The sequence below is a fragment of the Chiloscyllium plagiosum genome, unplaced genomic scaffold, assembly GCF_037043375.1.
Source record: "Chiloscyllium plagiosum isolate Xiang-an unplaced genomic scaffold, Cpla_swu_hap1 HiC_scaffold_9, whole genome shotgun sequence".
Taxonomy (NCBI): domain Eukaryota; kingdom Metazoa; phylum Chordata; class Chondrichthyes; order Orectolobiformes; family Hemiscylliidae; genus Chiloscyllium; species Chiloscyllium plagiosum.
In genome coordinates, this window is record NW_028270147.1 from 80,558,789 (window position 1) to 80,584,117 (window position 25,329).

The following is a 25,329-nucleotide window of genomic DNA, read 5'->3' on the forward strand; positions in this document are numbered from 1 at the left end:
ATTTGAAGATTTGTTTCAGCTTTTCTTTCCATTGTTTTTTTAAGCATTCTGAATTTGGCCATCACACAATGCTGCCTTTCCAAATATGCACTGGCCAACAATCAGAATGAGTGGTCCAATTGTGGTATTTACTCAGAGCCTTGATGAGGTGTGGGGCAGTGAAGACTTTTTATAAGGCATGCCACTTTAAATGGCTGGAGAGTCATCAGAGATGGAGAATCCCACTGGCATAAATTTACCCGACAACTAGATTACTTGCATGCAGGTTATAGTCAATTCTGCTAGAAGGCTTGTTTCTTCAATGCGAATTGGCTTTAACGCGATTGAAGAATTTAGACCATTATTTGTAGAAACTGAACTTTCCTGACCTGCACTGGCTATAACATAATTCCGGCCCCACTCATTTAAATGGCGCAGCTTTTGCACGATTTTCTTATAAATGCAAGATCGTACAAGAACGGAACTATGCTATATCGGAACCAACTGTACTACATTTTGTCACAGATCTTAGTAGATTCTAATTGAATCAGACATTAGTAAGAGCCTTGTGTAACAATTTCGAACAATTTGCATTTCCCACTATTATAGGAATGTTTTGCTTCATAAACCAGTCCAGACCCATTCTCATCCCCGAGAAGCAAGTGGTTCTTGCTAGGCCAAAAACCTGAGCTTATGATCCAGCTGACTCTCTGGTGCAGTGCTAAGTGTTACATGAGTACTGCTGCCTTTTGGATGAGTCATACACCATGGAAACAGACCCTTCAGTCCAACTAGTCCATGCCGACCATGTTCCCAAACTAAACTAGTCCCACCTGACTACATTTGGCCCATATCTCCCCCCAAACCTTTCCTCTTCCTGTACTTATCTGAATGTCTTTTAAGACATTCTAACTGCAACCGCATCCATCATTTCTTCTGGCAGTTCATTCTACACACAAACCACTCTCTGCATAAATAAGCTCCCCCTCATGTCCTTTTTAAAACCTTCTCTTCTCGCCCTAAAAATATGCCCTCTAGTTTTGAACTCCCCCATCATAGGGAAAAGACCCTTGCTGTTCACTTTATCCACATCCCTCATGATTTTATAAACCTCTATAAGGTCACCCCTCAACCTCGTACCCTCCAGGGAAAGTCGTCCCAGCATATCCAGCCTCTCCTTCGAACTCAAGTACTCAGTTCTCAGCAACTTCCTGGTAACTCTTTTCTGAACCCTCTCCAATTTAATAATATCCTGCCTATACTAGGGTGACTAGAACTGCACACAGTCCTCCAAAGTCTCACCAAAGTCCTGAACTCCTATACTCAAAGGTCTGAGCAATGAAGGCAAGTGTGCCAAATGCCTTCTTAACCACCTTGTCTAACTGCGATGCAAATTTTAAAGCATTACGCACCCGAACCCCCAAGGCATCGCTGTTCTACAACATTACTCAGGACCCGAGAGATGTTCGGTCAAGGTCCCCATTTTCACTAAAATGGAATTAAAAGATTGCATGGAACCACTTCAAAGAAAAACAGGGGTGTTCTCTCAAGTGCTCTGGCCAATAATTATCCCTAAATTGACTCCTAGAAATGGTTGTCTGGTCAGTAACTCATTGAGGAAACTTGCTGAGAGAAAACATTGCTGTGTTCACCATGATCTGGAGAGATTTCTTTGGCTGTAATGAACTTCAGGGATGGTTCTGATGCGTTTTTCTTCTTGATCGTCTTCAAGGTTATGTCGGCATTCTTGGCAAAGCAAAAATTTGTTGCCCTCCCCAAACTGCCCTTGAACTGAACGACTTCAGAGGGTACTTAATGTGGGTCTGGAGTCACACATAGGTCAGACCAGATAAAAAGGCAGATTTCCCTTCCTAAGGGACAGTGTGAACCAGATTAGTTTTTGCCAGAATCAATGATAGTTCTTATGATCACCATTATTGCAGTTTACATTTTTTCCCAGTTCATTAGCGGAATAGAAATTCCATCAAATGCTGTGATGGGTTTTTAATTAATGTCCCCGAGCATTAGTTTGGGTCTCTGGCTTACTAACCAACGACATTATTACGACCTCACCATCTCTTCCAAAATCAAGAAAGGGCAGTTGTGAAACTTGAAAGGATTCAGAAAAGATTTACAAGGATGTTGCCAGGGTTGGAGGGTGTGAGCTAAAAGGAGAGGCTGAATAGGCTGGGGCTGTTTGCCCTAGATTGTCAGAGGCTGAAGGGTGACCTGATAGAGATTTATAAAGTTGTGAGGGGCATGGATAGGGTGAATAGCCAAGGTCTTTTTTCCAGGGTAGGGGAGTCCAAATCTAGGTGACATAAGTTTAAGGTTAAAAATCACATAACACCAGATTATAGTCCAACAGGTTTAATTGGAAGCACTAGCTTTCGGAGCGCTGCTCCTTCATCAGGTGATGAACAACCACTTGATGAAGGAACAGCACTCCGAAAGCTAGTGCTTCCAAATAAACCTGTTGGACTATAACCTAGTGTTATGTGATTTTTAAACTTTGTACACCACAGTCCAACCGGCATCTCCAAATCATAAGTTTAAGGTGAGAGGAGAAAGATTTAAAAGGGACTTAAGCGGCAACTTTTTCATGCAAAGGGTGGTGCGTGCATGGAATGAGCTGCCAGAGGAAGTGGTGTAGGCTGGTACAATTGCAACATTTAAAAGGCATCTGGATGAGTATATGAATAGGAAGGGTTTAGACGGATATAGGCCAAATGCTGGTAAATGGGACTAGATCAGTTTAGGATATCTGGTCGGCGTGGACAAGTTGGTCCGAAGGGTCTATTTCTGTGCTGTACAGCTCTATTGTAAATAGGAGCCTTTCTTTTAGAATCCTACACCCAAAGTTATTAATGAACACACAGTTCTTGCAGCATTTGTTTTTAACAATAATATTGAGTGTACAGGTAGCAATCTGTAATTTATACTCTCATTGTTCAATAATAATAGCTCAGTCACAGCAGTAAATATATTATATCAAATTGTGACTCACTATGATCCCGTACAAACTGGAAGCTAAGTGTCGATGAACCAGCAAGCTCACAGGTGGAGCCAACTTGCAGGCATCACCCTAGGGGTGTGTATAGCAGCTTGAAATGGCTACTGCTCAAAAGCATTGAACATATCCAACCAGGAAGTGAGAAGGCAGTACCAATCAGATTTATGACACAGAATCCTAAATTGCTGTCAATCTGGACTCAAATCCACCGAAACCAAAAGAGAAAATGCTAGAAAATCTCAGCAGGTCTGGCAGCATCTGTAAGAAGAGAAAAGAGCTGACGTTTCGAGTCTAACTGACCGCTTTGACAAAGCGGTCAGTTAGACTCGAAATGTAAGCTCTTTTCCCTCCTTACAGATGCTGCCAGACCTGCTGAGATTTTCCAACGTTTTCTCTTTTGGTTTCAGATTCCAGCATCCGCAGTAATTTGCTTTTATCAATAATACCGAACTCCATTACTAGACCTCAGTCCTGTCTGTTTGTAACCTTTTTGCCATTACAGTTGTGCTAAGGGCAATGGACAAATCAGGACTTTGTCATTTGACAAATAAAAAAAGAAGGTAGACCTTGTTTCAGTGTCAAATGGGTGATATTCTGTTTTATGGCTCTTTCCGTTTTAATTCCCATTGAACTCAGTAGACAAGTGGTCTTGTGGTTGATTGGATGGAGAATAAATAGTGGGATGAATGGAGGTGAAGGAGATAGAGGGGCTAAGTAGACAGTTCAACAGAATGAGGGAGAGCTTTGAGGAGGTTAAGGGTGGGGGGGGGGTGTCACATAAAACAGCATGGAAGGGTGAAGGGACAGGATATGTGCTGAGAGTGAGGGGGCAGAAAAGGAAATGCAGCCAGTATGTATTATTTTCCTTATAACCTGCTCCTCCCTCCATCCTTCCCCCAATGTAGCTGCTTTCTCCCCAACACGATACCACCACTCAAAAAAGAAAAGAGGTGTGAGCGAGTGAGTGACAGAGAGAGAGAGAGCACGTGCACCCTTGGAGACAGTCAAGATGCACATCTTCTCCAACTTATTGAGCAATAAGCCATTCTCTGGTTGTCATGCTGGCGTATAAAATAATCAAAAATTGTAACACAACAAATGTCATTATATTTAAATAAAGCATACAAACTTTCTGTTCAAACTGTGAGGAGTATTCTGCTTGTTTTTGAACCTTGTTATTTAGTCCTGCCACATCATATCCCTTCAATCTTCAGTCATAGAGTCGTACACCATGGAAACAGACCCTTCGGCCCAATCAGTCCATGCTGATCATAATCCCAAACTAAACCCGTCCCACCCTGCCTGCGCTTAGTCCATATCCTTCCAATCATTTCTTAATCATGAACTTATCTAAATGCTTTTAGTTGTTGTAACTGTACCTGCATCCAACAATTCCTCTGGCAGTTCTTCCACACGTGAACCACTCTCTGTGTTAAAAAAAGGTTGACTCTCACGTCCTTTTTAAATCTTTGTCCTCTCACCTTAAACATATGACCCCTAGTCTTGAAATCCCCCCCCCCCACCACTGGGAAAAGACACCTGCCATTCACCTTATCTATGCCCCTCACAATTTAACAAACACCTATAAGGTCACCCTCAACCTCCAATGAAAAAGTCCCAGCCTATCCAGTCTCCCCCTCAACTCAAACCCTCCATTTCTAGCAACATCCTGGTAAATCTTTTCTGAACCCTCTCCAGCTTGATAATATCCTTCCCATAACAGTTTATATACGCCCTCGGGTCCTTTGATGTCAAATACTCAGTTCTATTTCTCACTTAAATGACAGAATTATCCTATGTCCATGCTGTCCTCTCCAGATTGATTCTACCCATAGGTCTCTCCCAGTCCTGCAGCCAGTGTGCTCCTGTCACACAGCATTCCCAAATCCATGAAGCCACACTCCTTCCTATACCTGGTCTTGCACTAACCAGCATTCCTGACCAGGATTCCTCCAGCATCTGAGGGGTCATGCCCGAAACGCGATTCTCCTGCTCCTTGGATGCTGCCTGACCTGCTGCGCTTTTCCAGCTACAAATTTTCAGCTCTGATCTCCAGCATCTGCAGTCCTCACTTTCTCCCATAAATATCTAAGGCCACTTTCACCCTGGGAGGAGATGATCAGTGGTCTTAAAGGGGCAGGCGAGTTTTAAACAACAAGAAATCCATTAGAGCTGTGCTCCAGAACATAGATAACTCTCTAGACTTCAAACAACTTACAAGCAACAATAAGAGAGATCTGCAGATGGATCTGATTTTGCTGAAACTGACCAGTGTTATTCAGGAACAGGTTTGTTGTTGTCAAATCTTGAAACTTTATTGCTGGAACAGCACAGCAGGTCAGGCAGCATCCAGGGAACTTCTTCAGGGCCTGTGCCCGAAACGGCGAATCTCCTGTTCACTGGATGCTGCCTGACCTGCTGTGCTGTTCCAGCAATAAAGTTTCAACTTTGATCTCCAGCATCTGCAGACCTCACTTTCTCCTGTTGTCAAATCTTCCCTTTCCCTTGAGGTTTGAATGAGCTTGGTTTGAGGGCTGAATTAAGGTGAATATTGAAATACTTCTTGCTACTAAAAGGAGGTTCTTTGAACATTGCTGCCTAAATTTTCTTCCTTTTTCCAACTCTCCTGTGAATTTCTTTTAATTAGTTACCTGATGAATTGGAATTCACCCTGCAATCCTCATTTAGAAGCAGTACCCAAAGACATCAACCCCTTAACTCAACACAATGAACTGAGAAACCAAAAGGGAAATACTGCAGGTGCCGAGATGAAAACAGAAGATGTGATAAATGCACAACAGGTCTGTGGAGAAAGGAAGGTAAGGACACGTCCACAAAGGGCACTGGCTTCTAATATGGACTCCAGCTTCCTTTCCCAGAGGGTCTTTCCAGCATTATCTGTCTTAATTGAATTCAACTTTCTCCAATCACCTATAAATGCAAATTAAAGCACACAGGTGAGAGTTTCGCTCTTTTAAAGAAGGATAGCCATCCTTTAGGTTTTCCTATTTTCTTCTGTGAACTGATATTAAGGAAGATGCATTTTCTTGGGACTCTGGAAAATATTGATCTTTGAAACCTTGATGTACTCCCTGACAGCGTAAATATGAGCTTGCTGACAGCCTGAAGTATCCCACAGCACCATAGCAATGGGCGAACTGGCAAAGCAGAAGTGATAAACTACTCTGTCTTATCAAGGAATATTGACACACATCAGTTATAGTTCAAATATTTTCTTGGATCCTTCTGGGAAAACCACTATCTCAAAAATGTTCACAAATCAAAAACAAAATTGGCATTTTGAAAAGGATTCTTAAGTTACATATTCCCACCGAGAATTTGAATATTTCATCAGGAAATGTCATAATCTTCCGAAGGTGGTAGTTTCTGATGCTAACTGTGTTTTTTCATTCGTGCGATGAGGGCCTCACCAGTATGGCCCCACGCTGTTGCTCATCTATGAATCCCCTTGTGAAACTGATAATAAGCTTTGGGGCATAGGTACACACAAACACACAATGCTGCTTTAGAAAGAGATTCAAAGATTTTGACCCAGTGACAGTGAAGCACCAGCGATATGTAGGGAGCGACAATAGCTGAGTAGTATTATCACTGAACAATTAGTCCATAACTCAGTTAGTGCTCTGTGGACGCAGTTTCAAATTCCGCTCTGGCGGATGGTGGAATTTGAGTTCAATAATAATTTTTTAAAATCCGGAATTAGGAATCTCATGATGAAGCCATTGCTGGTGGTTTGGGGAAAAAAAAAGACTTTTTTCTTTCTTGACGGAAGGAAATCTGCCGTCTTCGCCTGGTCTGGCCTACACAGGACTCCAGCCGCACAACAATGTGGTTGACTTTCAACTGCCATTTGAGGTGGCCTGACAAGCCACTCAGCTCAAGGGCAGCTAGAGCTGAGCAATAAATGCTGGCCATCCAACAATTGCCACACCCCACAATTGAATAAAAAATATCAGTACTTCTAGATGATGATGTTTCCATATATCAGCTTCCCCAATCCCACGGTGGAGATCGTAGGTTTGGAAGATACTGTTGAAAGAGCCTTAGTGAGTTGCTGCAGTGTACATTGTAGGTGATACACATTGTAGTGATAGAGATGGTGAATGTTTAAGGTAAAGAATGGGGATGCTAATCAAAGAAATCTGATTTGGTCTGGTTGGTGGAAAGCTTTTGGGAGTATTGTTGGAGTGACATTTACCCAGAGAGAGTTAGAGTGCAATCCTTCACACTCCCGATGTGTGCCTTGTAGCTAGCTGATGCCCAGCCTTTGGGGAGTCAGGAAGTGAGTCATTTGTTGTAGAATTCCCAACTTCTGACCTACTCTTGCAGCCTCAGTATTTGTGGTTGCTCCAGTTGAGAATCTAATCAATAGTATCTCCAGGATGTTGGTGGGGGGTAATGGGGGAATTCAATGATGGGGATGTTGTTGAATGTCAAGGGACAATGGAGAAATTGTCTCTTGATGTTTTCTATATGTACCAAAAAGTGTTCTGTCCAGATGCTTCACAGCATGGTATGGCAACTGCTTTGCCAAGACCGCAATACGTTATAGAGTTGCGAATGCAGTCCAGTCTATCACACAGATCCGCCTTCCTTCCATTAACCCCATCTATATTTCCCGCTGCCTCGGGAAAGCATCCAACATAATCGAAGACCCCTCCCACACTGGTTGTACTCTCTTCCACCCTCTTCCATTGGACAGAGGATACAAAAGTTAGAAAACATGTACCAACAGATTCAAGAACAGCTTCTTCCCTGCTGTTCTCAGGCTTATGTAGGGACCCCTCATATTAAAGTTGATCTTTCTCTGCACCTTCTCTGTAGCTGTATCACCATATTATGCATTCTGTTTCATTACCCTGATGTACTTATTCATGATTTGTGTGGATAGCACGCAAAACAGGTATAACGTCATACAGAAACAGAGCCTTCAGTTTGGAGATGGTCATTGTCTGGCCTTTATGTGGCATAAACCTTACTTGCCACTTATCAGCCGATTTGTTATCTAGGTCTTGCTGCATAAAGCTATTGGTGGTTTCAGAGAATGTATCGCATGTGGTACTTGCTATCATACAGCACACTCAAGACAGATGCATTTACATGAAAGCTGGAAAAATATTCAAGGAGAGAGGAGAATAAGGTTGCATTGGAGAAATTCAGTAAGTCTGGCAACATTTGTGGAGAGAGAAGCAGAGTTAACATTTTGAGACAGGTATGACTCCTCTGAAGGAGGCATTCTGGCAGATTTGCTGAGTTTCTCCAGCACACTCTGTTTTGTTTCAGAATTTTAGCATCGGCCAATTATTATTTACAAGGTAATGGTGAGAAGGTGGGATAATGGTAGGTGGGAGGAAAACTTGGGAACAGCAAAAACACAAGCATGTACCACTTGGGCTGAATGGCCTGTTGTTATGCTATATGTCTGATGTAGCACTGAACAAGTTTCCAAAGAATATGTCCAGCCCTTGTCCTATGAACCGTTACCTTCTTTTTAGATTTGAAGACATTGCATCGGAAAACGTTGCTGGACCCATCTCTGGCAATGTAACTGAAGATCTTGAGGTCTTGAGAGTCATGGGACACATAGAATATCCTGAAAGGAAAGAAGGTACAGGAAGCTGGTTAGGATAACTGCAGGCTTTACCAAGTCTAACATCACTAGAGTTAAAGAGTCATAGAGATGCACAGAACGGACGCAGACGCTTTGGTCCATCTTGTCCATGTTGACCAGATATCCCAACCTAATCTAGTCCCACCTGCCAGCACCCGGCCCATATCCCTCCAAACCCTTCCTATTCATATACCCATCCAAATGCGTCTTAAATGTTGCAATTGTACCAGCCTCCACCACTTCCTCTGGCAGTTCATTCCCTCTGCATGAAAAAAGTTGCCTTTTAGGTCTCTTTTATATCTTTCCCTTCTCACCCTAAACCTATACCCTCTAGTTCTGGACTCCCCCACCCCAGGGAAAAGACTTTGCCTATTTACCCTATCCATGTCGCTCATGATTTTATAAACCTCTACAAGGTCACCCCTCAGTCTCCGACGCTCGAGGGAAAACAGCCCCAGCCTATTCAACTTCTCCCTATAGCTCAAATCCTCAAACTCTGGCAAAATCCTTGTCAATCTTTTCTGAAACCTTTCAAGTTTCACAACATCTTTCCGATAGGAAGACCAGAATCGCATGCAATATTCCAACAGTGGCCTAACCAATGTTCTGTACAGCCGTAACATGACTTCCCAACTCCTGTACTCAATACTCTGACCAATAAAGGAAAGCAAACGCCTTCTTCACTATCCTATCTATCTGCGACTCCGCTTTCAAGGAGCTATGAACCTGCACTCCAAGGTCTCTTTGTTCAGCAACACTCTTCTGGGACCTTACCATTAAGTGTATAAGTCCTGCTAAGATTTGCTTTCCCAAAATGCAGCACCTCACATTTATCTAAATTAAACTCCATCTACCACTTCTCACTCCATTGGCCCATCTGATCAAGATCCCATTGTAATTTGAGGTAACCTTCTTTGCTGTCCACTACACCTCCAATTTTCGTATCATCTGCAAACTTACTAACTATACCTCTTAAGTTCACATGCAAATTATTTATATAAATGACAAAAGGTAGTGGATCCAGTACTGATCCTTGTGGCACTCCACTGGTCACAGGCCTGCAATCTGAAAAACAACCCTCCACTACCATCCTCTGTCTTCTACCGTTGAGCCAGTTCTGTATGAGATCTAACCTTGTGAACCAGTCTCCCATGAGGAACCTTATCAAACGCCTTACTGACGGTCATAAAGATCACATCTACCACTCTGCCCTCATCGATCCTCTTTGTTACTTCATGAAAAAATTCAATCAAGTTTGTTAGACATGATTTCCCACGCACTAAGCCATGTTGACCATCCCCAATCAGTCCTTGACTTTCCAAATACATAGGTCAAAAACAAGGACTGCAGATGCTAGAAACCAGAGTCTAGATTAAAGTGGTGCTGGAAAAGCACAGCAGGTCAGGCAGCATCTGAGGAGCAGGGAAATCGACGTTTCGGGAAAAAGCCCTTCATCAGGAATAGAGGCGGGATGCCTGCAGAGTTGAGAGATAAATAGGGGTGAGGAGAAAGTAGCATAGAGTACAATAGGTGAATGGGAGTGGGGATGGAGGTGATAGATCAGAGAGGAGGGTGGGGGGAAGGTAGCATAGAGTACAATGGGTGAATGGGGGTGGGGATGAAGGTGATAGGTCAGAGAAGAGGGTGGAGCGGCTAGGTGGAAAGGAAGATAGGCTTGTAGGACAGGTCACTCGATCTAGCCTGTCTATACCTCACATATGCTTCCTTCTTTTTCTTCACCAAACCCTCAATTTCTTTAGTCATTCAGCATTCCCTATAGCTACCAGCCTTTCCTTTCACCCTGACAGGAATATACCGTCTCTGGACTCTCGTTATCTCATTTCTGAAGGCTTCCCATTTTCCAGCCGTCCCTTTACCTGCGAACATCTGCCCCCTATTTGCTTTTGAAAGTTCTTGACTATTAGCGTCAAAATTGGCCTTTCTCCAATTTAGAACTTCAACTTTTAGATCTGGTCTATCCTTTTCCATCACTATTTTAAAACTAATAGAATTATGGTCGCTGGCCCCAAAGTACTCCCCCACTGACACCTCAGTCACCTGCCCTGTTTTATTTCCCAAGAGTAGGTCAAGTTTTGCACCTTCTCTCGTAGGTACATCCACATACTGAATCAGAAAATTGTCTTGTACACGCTTACCATCTAAACCCTTAACACTAAGGGTGAGAGCTGAGGTTTACTTTACCAACAATTCAGACCAATGACATAAGCCAAAATAGCACAAGGAACCAAGTACCATGCAATAGTCTCAGCCCTCACACAGTACAATATTGAGGACCTATGTAGCAGATGCCAGCGAAACACTGTTGACACACCATGAATCCTGGGGAGTTAATTTTATCTCAATGGTACGGACTGAAGAATCGATGGAGAGAGAAGCAAAGCTAACATTTCAGATTGCGGCCTTTGTTGGAATGTTTGTACAGATACTAACTGATCTGTCTAGTATTTCCAGCATTTTGTGTATTTTTATTCCAGATTTCCTGCTTCTGTTGTAATTTTGAGGTAGTGGTTTTTGCCAATCTTAAGAGGGTTTGATGGTCCTCTCATTGTCACTGGAATGTCTTTGTTTATGTGTGCTTGCAAAGCCAACAGGTTAAAGTGAATCCTCTAAAGGGCCAAGACATATAATACAACTTCATGGAAAAATTAAAAAGAGCAACTTTTAAAGCAACCGCACAAGAAAGATTAGCTGCACTATACTGATAGAGTGCACTGAAATACCCAGCCCCATCCATTTTCAAAATTATCACATCTTTTTATTAACCACAGGTTATAAAATATTCATGGATGTCTTATCAAATTAGATCTGTGGAAAAGTCTACTATTTTTCTTAATTCCTCTCTGAAACATCAAGTTCTTTTCTAAAAGCTTTCAACATAATTTTGTTGACGGTGTCTATTAAATCAAATGTTTGAGAAAAACCTGAAACATCTTGCATCACATTAAAATAAACAGATGCTGAATTGCTTTTTAATTCCTAAATAGATCTGTGCACATGTGTGAGGGTGGGTGAGAGAGTATATCTGAGTGTATCTGTAATTGAAACAATATACATTAATTCCAAAGTGCCCAACTGTGCTGGACTCTCAATTTGTAAACATACATTGCGTGTTCCTTCTGTATTGCTGCTTTATATCCCAGCTTTTACACTGATCTATCGACTTGTATACATATCTATGTCAATCAGTGGAGTACACACGTCTTGCAATGAACAAGCTAAGTATCTGTGTGGAAGTTTGATTTATTTGATTTATTATTGTCACATGTACCGAGATACAGTGAAAAGAGCTCTTTTGCATGCAATCCAGGCAGTTCATCCCTTAAGTAAGTATGAAACAAAAAGTGACTCCAACAAGAGACAAATTATATCCATTGTCACAGGCAGCTAGCTCACTCAATGAAAGAGAGAGAAAAAAGCTTAGATGTTGGAGATAGGGTTCAAACCCTCCCACTCTCCATCATTCCCACCTAATCCCGTTGCATGGGCCTCCCTGATTGCCCACTATGGTGCCCATCATTTTTGTTAAGGTGTCTCAGGCCACATGCCATCACTAACTGGGCAGTGGGATGGTGCTCTTCACCAATCACCAATAATTAAAGTCTACTCGTGTTAGATCACATATTAGAATGAGATTTGTGGGAGTGCAGAATGTTGCACAGGTTACATCTCAGGAAAATGTAATAACTTTCAAAAACCGCAATTTGTCCTTGATCTGTACTGTGCAGTAGGACAAAAAAAAAGCATCTAGATCTATCGTGCTGGCATTTCCAGGCTGTGTTCCAGGAAAAATTTGCCCACAGGACGTCTACTACACCTTAAGAACAGGATTAATCTTAAGTGACATCGTGAAATTACAGCGGTTTAATGAAAGCAGAACTGCATACAAGCATGTACCATGGACCAAAGAGGCTGAGGGGTGCAAATTGATACTAAGTAAAAATGTTTCACTTGTACATGTCCACGGGAAGTGATTATAGCACCATACACCTGGTTGCTGCAGCAGTAGAAACAAGTAATTCAACAGACACAAATAAATACTCCCAACCAACCCTGGGACTATAGTTTGAACAAAACATACATGAATGGTTCACTGGGATAAAGGGAGGTACCAATGATGGCCAGAGAGGAGCCAGAAGTGCAGCAGATCCATGGAGTTCTGATAGTCCCAGCATTAATTACCAAAAGCTTGCTCTGAAAGGAATAGGGTAAGACACTAACACAAAGAAAGACTTGCATTTATGTTATACCTGGATATACCAAAATGCTTTACAGCCAATTATTTGATTTTCAAGCCTGGTCACTGATGTGATGTGGGAGACAAGGGGGTTAACTTCCTTGCTTTTCTTCACAATGGGATCTTTGACTGTCACCTGAGGGCAGATGATTTACCTGAAGGTCAGCACCTTCAACAATGCAGCACCGCCTCAGTGTTACACCAGTGTATCAGTCTAGAATTCAATGCTCAAATTCTGGGGTGGAACGGGAACCCACAAAACTTAAGGCTCAAAAGGTGAAAGTGCCACCAACCCAGCCAGTGATAACAAGTGCTAAAACAGTAATCCAGATGCCTGGTTAATTCTGGGAGTCCTTCAACAATGACCCCATTGAGAGTCCCACCTGCTGCCTCTTGCTTTGCAACCGACACAAGATATCAGTTTTGTTTCAGCTCTCTGTCAGCTAGGGACAGTGAACAGTCTCGGGTGTGAAACACAGGAATCTACTGGAATTATAACTCCACAATGTGCACCACATGGGTCCCGACAGGCATGTGGGGAACATGTTAAAGCAACGCTCAGAACCAACGGGGGCATGGTTACCAATCCCAGGATGCCATTGTGGAGGGACAGGGAACTACACACTGTGGAACCTTTGGATGCCCGAGAGAGGAAGGACCTCTGCCCCCTGGACCCCAAGTAGCACTGTTCAACAATTATTCCCTTCCTGAAGCTCCGTCTCACTTCAGCTATCGGGTTTTTTGCCCCAGCTCATTGCAAGAGCAGGTTAAATCAGGAGCTGCCTGCCTTGTTGACATATACAAACTGCCAATCTTTTTAGCAGTAGCCTTGCTGTTTGCTCCTTGCCCCACCTTTGTCTAAACGGGGGTGGGTGCCCTGGAGGCACCTTGGGAGTTGGTCTCAGATCTTTTGTTTTTAAACACTTTAGCATCAGATCTGAACCCAAACCATCAGTGTTGTGCATAAAAATTAAGTTCAGAGCAAACACAGCGGGAAGATTGTTTTCTATTCTCTCCGGTCACCTATATGTGATTGACAAATTAAAAACGCAACAGTTCACATTTATAGTTAAGATTAGAGTGGCGCTGGAAAAGCACAGCAGGTCAGACAGCATCCGAGGAGCAGAAAACATCCGCAACCAACTGATCCCACATGGACTCCAGACTACATTCAAACCAAGACAGTTTGGATCTGAACAGGACAACCAGTACAGACTACAAATTCAAAACCAAAAGCTACGGTTCTCCTTCAGAATATTTTAACCTCGCTTTCGCCTAGTTCACATTTATAGGGCTGTTAATGTAGGGAGGTAACCAAAAGTGTTTCACAAGATTGTTATCAAACACGCATTGGCTGGCTATTAAATTCAGGGGCATGCTAAAGGTGAAGAGAGTGCCACAGTGGCAGACAGATTTAGGGATTGAATTCCGGGGGGGGAGGGGGGGAGGGGGAGAACAAGTGTCCAAAAATTAGAAGAAAGCAGAGTTCTTGGAGGTTTTCAAGGACGGAGGCAGTGGGCAAGAGTATCAATAGATTTGTTGCACACAGTGAAGCAGAAAGCACTAAATTCCAAGAGGTCAGATTGGCTGGTAAAAGGCAAAGGTAAGTGGCAGATTAAATTCATTATGGAAGAGTGTGAAGTGATGCATTTTGAGAGGGAGAACGAGGAGAGGTTCAATGGTACAATGTCACAGTGAGTGTAAGAAGAGAGAGATCAGGAAGTGTTTGGGTACAAATCTTTGAAGGAGGTAGAGCTGGTTACCAAATTAGTTAATCATATGGAATCCTGAGCTTTATGAAGACGGCATGAAGAACAAGAGGCTCTGTTAAACCAATGTGAAAAACTGGCTTAATTCCAGAGAGGTTTACAAGAGAGGTTTACAAGAATAGTTCCAAGAATCAGGAGTTATACCAATGTGAACAGACTGGAGTGAAGTTGAAGAGATGGTTGAAAGAGGTGTTTAAAATTCAGAAAGTATTTAGATGGATTAAATTAAGATAAACTTTTTTGAATAACCAGTGAATAACCAAGACAGCTTGAGGAAAAGCACTTAGCAATTTGATCTGGTGTGCTGGTTAATAAAGTAAGGCCTACAGATCCAATAGCAGCCTTCAAAAGGGAACTGGATAACTACTCAAAAGGAGAAAATAAAATCCAGGGATCTGGAGCCAGAGTGGGGTAGTGGAACTAACTGCAATGCTCTTCAAAAGGGGCAGCACTTAGTTGATGGGCTGAATGAGCTCGGTCTGTTCTGTATTTCCAAGAAGGATAGAATCACATGCCAATTTTATAGAAATTGACCATTTTGAGTGAAGGAAAAGGATATCAACACAAGTGTGCTTACAAAATTGTTTTACAGAGACCACAGAAATTCTTACCTCACTCTCCTACTTGGAGAGAAGGCAAATCAATCGATGCAGCTTCCCTTTGATAGAAACTTGCACAGTATTGTAAACCCAAGCTCAGGAATCCAGTTTACACAACAAAAGGAAAATTAAAAGCAGGAGGAAATGAAGAAGTAGATAAAAATAACTCGAGTGGAATTCTCTTTGGCTGAGACAAATGCTAACAGACAGTTAGAGATTAACTCAATGGTCTGATTGCTGAATATCTATTGTGTTACAATGGCAAAGGCTTTTTAATAGATTGTCTTATTCACCTAATTATCGCCTGTTTCTCTGGTGATGGCATGCCTTCAACAAGGCTCTCAGTGAACAGAGACAAACACAGGCTATTTCTATGTCTCATGAAGGTTATTTACAACTGCCGTAAGAGAAGTTGTAATTCTCTCTCCTCTGTCATTGAATGCATCAAGAATACAAATAAATTACATTGTATGTATAGATGTTTTACATCCACAAACTCCCAGACAGTAAGATTATTTCCATTCAATCTTTCTCCAGAAGAATCCAATTCCTACCGCAATACAGTTCGACGTGTGGCAAGTGCAGCCAATACATCTTCCAGAATGCTCATTCCTCATGTGCACCCCAGCACGCTCTACAGTGGCACCAAAGCTGATTCTGACTATATCTAGCATTGGTTTAGAGGAGAAAGTGAGGTCTGCAGATGCTGGAGATCAAAGTTGAAACTTTATTGCTGGAACAGCACAGCAGGTCAGGCAGCATCCAGGGAACAGGAGATTCGACGTTTCGGGCACATTCCTGAAGAAGGGCCTGTGCCCGAAACGTCGAATCTCCTGTTCCCTGGATGCTGCCTGACCTGCTGTGCTGTTCCAGCAATAAAGTTTCAACTAGCATTGGTTTATTAAAGTATCAGTGAAGAATTGAAACTCTGGTTGCTTCTTCCTTCCTCTTTGCCCCCCTGCCTGGGGGTAACGCCGTCAATTGTAACCCACTGCCACTATCTCATTTCAACAAAACTGTCACAGATCCGTGAACTTTAGCAGTTTTCAACAACTGGCAACATCTTAATTATAACTATGACTATGATTACGACGTTGCCAATGTGTCTGCACAATTTAAAGAGGAAGCTCTATTTTTCTGTATAAGTTGTTAATTTGGTCTTTTCTGTAAGTGCAGCTTTAACTAATGCTTGCATTATACTTTAAACATTATTTTATTAGCCTAACAAAGTATTTCAGGAGTGCAACATCTGCAGCTTTAAGAAAATGTCACAAAAAATACAAATTTATCCTCTAGATAAATGGGTGGCACGGTAGCTCAGTGGTTAGCACTGCTGCCTCACAGCGCCAGGGACCCAGGTTCAATTCCCACCTTGGGCGACTGTCTGTGTGTAGTTTGTACAATCTCCCCGTGTCTGGTTTCCTCCCACAGTCCAAAGATGTGCAGGTTAGGTAAATTTGCCATGCTAAATTGCCCCATAGTGTCAGGTGCATTATTTAGGGGTAAATATAGAGTAGGGAATGGCTCTGGGTGAGTTAGTCTTCAGAGGGTCGATGTGGACTTGTTGGGCCGAAGGAGCTGTTTCCATACTGCAGGGAATCTAATCTAAACAAGAAAATGAAGTGTGTACAGCTTTTGTTTTGGTGTTTAATTGATTTTTGGTAAAATTCATGTTTGAATCAATCCAGTTGCACAGTAAAAGGTCTCATATCTTTTATTATTGCACATTAATTCGATAAGGGGAGATAATTAGCCATAGTGCTGGAGGGTTCTCTGTTAGACAGGGACAAGTGGTTCTGAGGCTGAAAGGCACCACTGTGCATCAAACATGAGGCAAAGCAAGGAAGCAGACCTGCATAAACTACCTGGGGCAGATATGGGAATTCAACCCACGCTGTTGTTGACCCTACGCTGCATCATACTCCAATCATCGAGCAAAATGAACTAAGCAACTCCCACATAGATTCACTAATATCAAAAGATAGTTGATGCATGACCTGCCAGCACTCGATTGATGAACATTGAAAAGACACCGAAACACAGTAGAAACAGTGTGGGCAGCATCAAGGTGTAGTTCTGGGCAGTTACCAAAGGCTGAACTGACTGCACTTGCAAACATGACTGAGCCCCATAAGCAAAACGTAGTGGAAGGCAATTGCTAAATGATTGCTGTAATTAAGAGGAAGTTAGATAAGTCCAGGAGAGAGAAAGTAAAGAATATCCTGTTTGAATGAGATGAAGTAAAGGTGGACGAGGTTGTGAGGAGAATAAACCAGTTGGACAAATGCCTCATTTCTGTGCTATCATTAATTTTAAACAGGTAATGTTATTCATTTCTCATATGGGGCGTAAGTGAAACACAAATCTAAAATAAAATTCAATTGATTTGTTACTTCTGAGACAGGAAGAAAAGTGTACACAACCATATTGGCTTTCTAAAAATATCACAACAGCCAGACTATAAGTGTTCAAGAAATGATTGAGCAACCCCTTCTCAAGAATAACTAGGGATGGGCAATAAATGCTAACTACAATAGGTGGATGTTGTTAAGTTGTACATTAGGATATATAAACAGAAAACATTCTTAAAAATGCAGCAGCATGCTTCCTCCAGGGATAGAGGTCAAACTATGTGTTTTCTGAAATCAAATATTAGCTGCAAGGATAATGAGAGAGGGTAAGCAATATATCAGAACGTGTACAGGCTTCACGACTGTTAATCAGAGTAACAATACAAAGCTGCTGAGCGGTCAGTGCTCTAGTTGGACAGTCTGTATTGTTTCTGCAATCTTTCCCAAAGATGCCATAGGAACTGGTGATAAAACACACTTCCTTCTTACTGGCTCGGACCAAAATTCTTACTTCATCCAAAGTCAGTAGCTGAACATTATACGCCATGTTATCGACTCATTGTGGAGTAGGTTCTAGGTGTTGCAATCTGTCAAGTTTCCAGAGCAGGACCACAGGGAATATATGTATTAAATGCAATCAGACATTTGACAGTGTTCTTGTTCCTGTCACCCCCATCCCTTTAACATTCCCCAGCTCTACAACCATCCATGAACATTGCACCAATTTCTGACCTCTTGTGGAATTCCTGATTGGGTCTGTCCTGCTAATGGTGGATGTACCTTTAATGACCTCAACTCTAACCTTTGAACTTCCCTGAACAAACATCCTTGCTTCTCTGCCTCTCCCTCTTTTAAGTTATTACTTAAACACTTCCTTTGGCCGAGCTTAAGGTTTTTTTTAAACTTAACATCTTTTATGGATTAACATCAATAGTTTGATTGCTCCTGTAAAGCCTCAAGACATTTTATTACGTTAATGGAATATAAGGCAAGGTGTTGTTTTTGTATGTTTGGTAAAACAATATATAAGATGTTAATCTTCACTGATGTACACTGTTAAAATCATATTACATTTTAAAGGAGTGCAGGTTCATAGTTCCTTGAAAGTAGAGTTGCAGATAGATAGGGTAGTGAAGAAGGTGTTTGGTATGCTTTCCTTTATTGGACAGAGCACTGAGTACAGGAGTTGGGAGGTCATGTTATAGCTGTACAGGACATCGGTTCAGTCACTGTTAGAATATTGTGTGCAATCTGGTCTCTCTCCTAGCGGAAGGATGCTGTGAAACTTGAAGGGGTTCAGAAAAGATTTACAAGGATGTTACCAGTGTTGGAGGATTTGAGCTACAGGGAGAGGCTGAACAGGCTGGGGCTGTTTTCCCTGGAGCATCAGAACTTGAGGGGTAACCTTACTGAGGTTAATAAAATCATGAGGGGCATGAATAGAGTAAATAGACATGGTCTTTTCGCTGGGATGGGGGAGTCCAGAACTAGAGGGCATAGGTTTAGGGTGAAAGGGGGAAGGTATAAAAGGGACCTAAGGGGCAACTTTTTCATGCAGAGGGTGTTGTGTGTATGGAATGAGCTGCCAGAGAAAGTGGTGGAGGCTGATACAATTACAACATTTAAAAGGCATCTGGATGGGTATATGAATAGGAAGGATTTAGAAGGATATGAGTCAGGTGCTGGCAAATGGGAGCCGAGTAGGTTAGGATATCTGGTTGGCATGGATGAATTGGACCAAAGGGTCTGTTTCCATACTGTATATCTCTATGACTCTAAATATTGGCTGCTCTCCCCTTTGATTACTCGAGGAATCCACTCTCCCCTCTATTGTGTGACCAAAGTGCCAATGGTCACCCACAAGTGTCTGGGTGACAGATTTCTCCATGGTTCGACACAGATTGCTTCATGGTTGTGTCATGATCTACCAGTTCCACCCAAACTACCTCGCACGAGACATTTGCGAGGTAGGTTGGGTGGAAGAGTAAAAACTGCCAACTGAACTGTTTTCAGAATGGTGATCAAAATGCAGGCATAACCGCCCCGATACAATGTTGACTGCCTTGACCCAGTGGAATTCACTAACCCAAAGTGTGGGACAGTGAGTAAATGTAAGGAGGAATTAGACAGATTTTTAATTGGTAATGGATTGAAGGGATATGGAGGGAAGGCAGGAAAATGGCAGTAGGGAGCCAATCAGCCATGATCAAATGGCGGAGCAGACTCGATTGGCCAAGCGGCTTAATTCTGCTCCTACATTTTATGAACTCAGCTCCTGGTTAAAAGAAAAACTGTTGCTAGTTGATACCAGATCAGGTACAGAAAGATCCCACAGCAGGGAGCAGGGAGATTCTCTGAGTTGTCCCAGCCGACTTTTGTCCCCCAACTAACATTCCCAAAAATATCTGGGTATCCCTACTTTGCTGATTGTGGAACCTTGCTGTGCGTATATTGGCTGCAACATTCCCTGCACTACACATCACTTGCACCTCAGAAGGAATTCATTGGTATTAATGTGCTTTGAGGTCCCCCCCCAAAAAAATTGCTAAGTAAACGCAAGTCTTTTATTTTAAATATAAACTCAGCACTGGAATTGGCAGGAGTGAGAAACGGGGAAAAATGAATACCCTGTACGCTGTTGCATCGGGGAGTGCTTTTCTGCTCTTGGGACTGAAGCATGTTGGCAGGACACTTGAGAGAGACATAATGCCTAAATGGAAAACACTGAATACGGAGCCCTCCATTCTTAAGTATAGCTGAAGCAACACCACTTTGTATTGGCAAACTGAGCAAACGTTCACGCACATCAAAAAAGTGAAGGATGAAGAATTTCGGGAGTAAATTTGAGGACACAGTAAAACTTGCACATACAGAGGACCCCTACAACATATTCACTGAAGACCTTACCTTACGTAGGAAAAAAAGCGCTTTTAGAATGACAAGATTTAGCAGATCTCCTTCCCCTCCAGACAAAGCATTTTCAGGTCAAACCTCATTAATTAAAAAATGGGTGAAAAACTTACACAGCATACTATAAGGAGAATTTCTGAAAAATGTTGCACAGCTTTCTTTCCTTATCACTCAGGCACAGAACCATTTGTATCATCAAGCCACCTCAATGACAACAACATGCATAATCCCGTATACAGAAATCAGCTCCACAAACACTAACTTTGAATTACCACAATACATACCACACTTATTAAAAAGTTAATTTTTACCTGTCAGTTTGATTGGAATAACTTTGAGGATGTGTTCCTCCCGAGTCAGAGCAGATTAGTATCACTAAAGTTCATTTTATTTCAAAGAGAAAATGTATTTTTCTTCTTTCTCTCCTATTGAAGGATGCACACCATAGACATGGCAAACTAAGCTGCTACTGCTTATAATCAGCAAAGGAAGTCTCTTGGAAAAGACTAGAGGACTGAACGTTGTTCATTTTTGCAATTGAATTCACATCACAGCATGCTGTAAGAATACTCTAACACACTGACTCCCAATTACTAAAACCATGAAAATAGCTGTATATCAGGAAATGGAAGGGAGGGAGGAACTTGAGCAATTTACAACCACCCGGGAATTGGTACTGAGTAAATTGTTGGAGCTGCAGGCTGACAAATACCTGGATCCTGACGGACTTCATCCGAGGGTCCTAAGTTAAGCGATAGTTTTAATCATCCAAAATTTCCTACATGTGGGGGAAAATTCCAATAGATTGGAAAATAGCAAATGGAGCTTGTTTGCTCAAAAAAGGAGGGAGACAGAAAGCATTAAGCTAAAGGCTGATTAGGCTTAACATCTGTCATAGATAAGATGTGAGAAACCGATATTAAAGAAACTCGGGCACTTAGATAGATTTAAGTAATCAGGCAGAGTCCACCTTGTTCTGTGAAAGGAAAATCATCTTGAATCAATTTATTGGAGTGTTTTTTCAAGACATAATATTTATAGTTAAAGGGGGACTGGTGAGTGTCCTATACTTAAGATTTCCAGCAAGGATTTGATAAGGTGCCACACCAAAAGTTATTGTGGAGAATAAATGGTGGTGGAAGCGGCAGGGGGTGGTGATAACATATTAGCACAAATTGAAGATTACCGAGCTAACAGGGAAGAGAGATGATATAAATGTATCACATTCTGATTGTGTCTTACAAATGATTGATATGTCACAGGGGTCAATACAGAGGCCTCAACTTCTCACAATTTATGTAAATGACTTGGACGGAGGGACCGAAGGTTTGGTAGCTAAATTTTCTGATGACACAAAGATAAACACAAACGTAAGTTGTAAAGATGACAAGGGATGTAGATGGATTAAGTGACTGGGCAAAGACTTATGAAATGAGGAATGGTGTGAGAAAATGTGAAATTGTTTATTTTGGCAAGAAGAATAAAAACAAAAGAAGGCCATATTATGAAAACTGTGTGAGACTGCACAAGTCTGAGAGGCAGAGAGATCTGGGTGCCCTTGTGCATGAATTGTTAAAGGTCAGTGAGCAGACACAGCAAGTAATTTGGTAAGCCAGTGGAAAGGTCTTGTCATTGTGAGGGGAATGGAATACAAAATGTAGAGAGGTATGCTTCAGCAGTACAGGGCACTGGTGAGACCACATCGAGAGTACTGTGTGTAGAATTCGTCAGTTTATTCAAGGAAGGAAGTAAATAAATACATTGGAAGCAATGACTGATACCCAGACTAACATCTGGAATGCTTTCTGATGAAAGGTTGGTAAGGTTGTATCTGATGTTTAGAACAGCAAGAGCCAATGGTTGAAACATAAAATGTCCTCAGGGGTTTCGCCAGCATGGATGTGAATAGGATGGCTCCTCTTGTGGGGGAGTCCAGAACTAGGGTCACTGTTTAAAATAAACATTACCCATTTAAGACAAAGGTGAGGTAAATGTTTTTCTCCTGTTGGAGGGTGGTGAGTCATTGTGACTTTTCTGCAAAAAGGCCATGGAAGCATAATCTTTGATGGTTTAAGGTAGAGATACAGATTCTTGATAAGGGGGTAAAGGGTTATTGGGGGTACAGAGGAACGTGGTGTAACCAGATCAGCCATGATTATACTGAACAGCACAGCAAGCACAAGGGGCTGAATGGTCTATTCCTGCTCCTAGTTCATTTATTTATATGCTGCCCCTCACTGGTAAATTACACAATTTAAATATGGGAACATTTTCTTTAGTAATGAAATACAAAGGTGTTCTTACCATGTTATTAAACAGGTTGGATAAAAAATGCCTACCTTTAACCTTTTAAAGTCTCAAGAAGTACAGTCATAGAGTGTTAAAGGCCAAAGGAGGTCATTCACTTCCTGCCCTTGGTCTCTCCTCAAGGCTCTGTAATTAGTTCTATCCTTTGTCCTCTCCCCTGGGCCTGCAAACCTTTCCTCTACCAGCCAGTTCCCTTCTCAAGGTCACTTTTCTTCCAGGCAGAGATCATAAATTTCAGACCATAAATGTGTGAGAAAGAAAATTCTCATCTCCCTTCAGATTCTTTTGCCAACTCTATCAAAACCCATTTATTGATTTCAATGCTTCAATTAAAATCTCCTCTGCTCTCAGGAAAACTACCCAGCGTTTCCAAGCTCTCCATATGATGCAGAATAAAATTATAAACAACACACTCCTCAGGAGCAGGGGCTGAATTCCAAAATCCTGTGAAAGATTAAGTCACAACTACAAAAGTGTGATGGTGTGATTGATATCTACACTGTTGCATTCTTCAATGAGATATTTGAATGAAAGTGACCCTTTGCTCTATTAGGCATCACCACAACGTCAGCTACTGTACCTTCCTATTGTAATATCTGTCTGTTAAAAAGAGCTCATGTTAAAGAAACAAAAAGACTTTGAGTTAATCTAATAGCCTGCTAAAGTCTCATCGCTGTTGCAATGCAGAAAATGCTGTAGCCAATATGCATGCTGCATAATGTGGCGATGACCAGGTAGCCTGTTTTTGTTATGTTGATATTGACCAAGAGAATCAGGTAAGAGAGCGTAGATGGAGACTCAGTTGAAATTCTCATCAGAAGGACAACAGCTCCGAAGTATAACACTCAATGCAGTACTTGGAGAGCCAGCCAAATACCGCAATCGATCTTGGAACTTTGTGATTCACAGGTGATTGTGCTGCAATGGGGCATGAGCTGAGCTCACCCGAGGCAGCACCGAGTTTGCTTTGGCTGAGCTCAGCTCTCGGAGATTCAAACAAACTGAGCAAAGGTTGCTGTGAACAATCGCTGTCACCAACTCCTGGGAAATCTGCACTGCAGCAAAGTACTAGATGTTCAAAAGAGGGCTGAAATATGTTGAACATACAAATAAATGTCTGGTCTCCCAAAGGCATAGCAGACTTTTAAAAGAGGAAAATGGCTTTGGAGACACCCTCATAGAATCAATTATCTGAGAGAAACAGAAAAACTCCTGACAACTTAATGGAAAAGCATCTAGCTTTCTATCTTCTCAGCCACCTTTCATATTTAAGTAAAGTAGCAAAGTGCAAAGATGAATAAACGAACTCAGAGAAAAATGAAGGAGATTTGAGCTGACCCTCAGCAGACTACTAGAAAATAAACAATTTTAATAGTCATGACTGCAAGAGAAGGGTGCCACATATTTATTCAGCGTCAGCATAAACACAGAATATTTTTAACACACTAATAGAGGAAAGACAAATCCTTGCATTTAAACAGTGCCTTTCACAACTTCAGAATTTCCCAGAGGGCTTTACAGCCAATGCAATGATACTTCTCATGGTGTAGTGATTGGTTTAACAGTAAAACCGAGTGTATGTGTTTCCAATGCAGGAGATAGGGCACTGCCATTTAGGGAATAGAGCAAATTACGCACTGCCTAGTTAATGCAAGCTGTTACTATGTTGAAATAATGCACTTGACTGAGGAGGAAAAACTTACTGACTAAACTAAATTTAGTACATCAGGATCCTGAGTAAAATGGCATTTCTTTTTTAAAAAAGTGCAAACTTGCGTTACAATTCAGTTTGCTCACTTCCTGTTTAAAATGGCAGCAACTTCAGCCACTGGTTGTGTTAAAAAGTATTTGAGTCAAACATTTCATTGGCTCGGATACCATATTCCAGAAGAGAAATTGCCAGTGGTTAGCACAGCTGCCTGACAGCACCAGGGACCCCGATTCGATTCCAGCCTTGGGTGACCCTCAGGAGTTTGCTCATTCTCCCAGTGTCTGTGCAGGTTTCCTCCCACAATCAAAAGATGTGCAGGTTAGGTGGATTAGCCATGCTGAATTGCCCATAGTGTCCAGGAATGTGCAGGCTAGGTAGATTAGCCATGGCAAATGCAGAGTTATATAGACAGAGTAGAGGGGTGGGCCGAAGTGGGATGCTCTTCAGAGGGTCAGCAGAGACCTGATGGGCTGAATGGCCTCTTTCTGCATTGTGGAAATTCTGTGATTAGTTACATGAACACATTCAGCTTCGTCCTCATTTTAAAAAGCATAATTGCTGTTTCCAGGTTGATATTCAGTGGTTGTCATGTATGTGAACCGTGATCCATTTCTTATTCCGATTCTGCGCATGTGGCCACCTAGTGGCGATGTCAACACAATGGCAGCCATGTTCAAAAGGGTGGTCCCCACAATCAGCAAATGTGATCATGACCAGCTAATCTGTTTTAGGGATGTTCATTGAGGGATAAACGCAAAGACAACCAGGGCTAGTTCACTTGTTCTTCCCGTGAAGCAGTGCGG

The 25,329-nt window shown here is 42.0% G+C and overlaps 1 protein-coding gene across 3 annotated transcripts in view; it reads right to left on the bottom strand.

The window, feature by feature from the left end:
• nos1apa (nitric oxide synthase 1 (neuronal) adaptor protein a) overlaps positions 1 to 25,329 on the bottom strand; it is a 386,732-nt gene that overhangs the window by 120,503 nt on the left and 240,900 nt on the right. For all 3 annotated transcript variants that reach the window (XM_043699831.2, XM_043699832.2, XM_087990864.1), the window contains one exon: positions 8,498 to 8,606. In XM_043699831.2, coding sequence (XP_043555766.2) covers positions 8,498 to 8,606 — 109 coding nt within the window. The remainder of the gene's footprint in view (positions 1 to 8,497; positions 8,607 to 25,329) is intronic.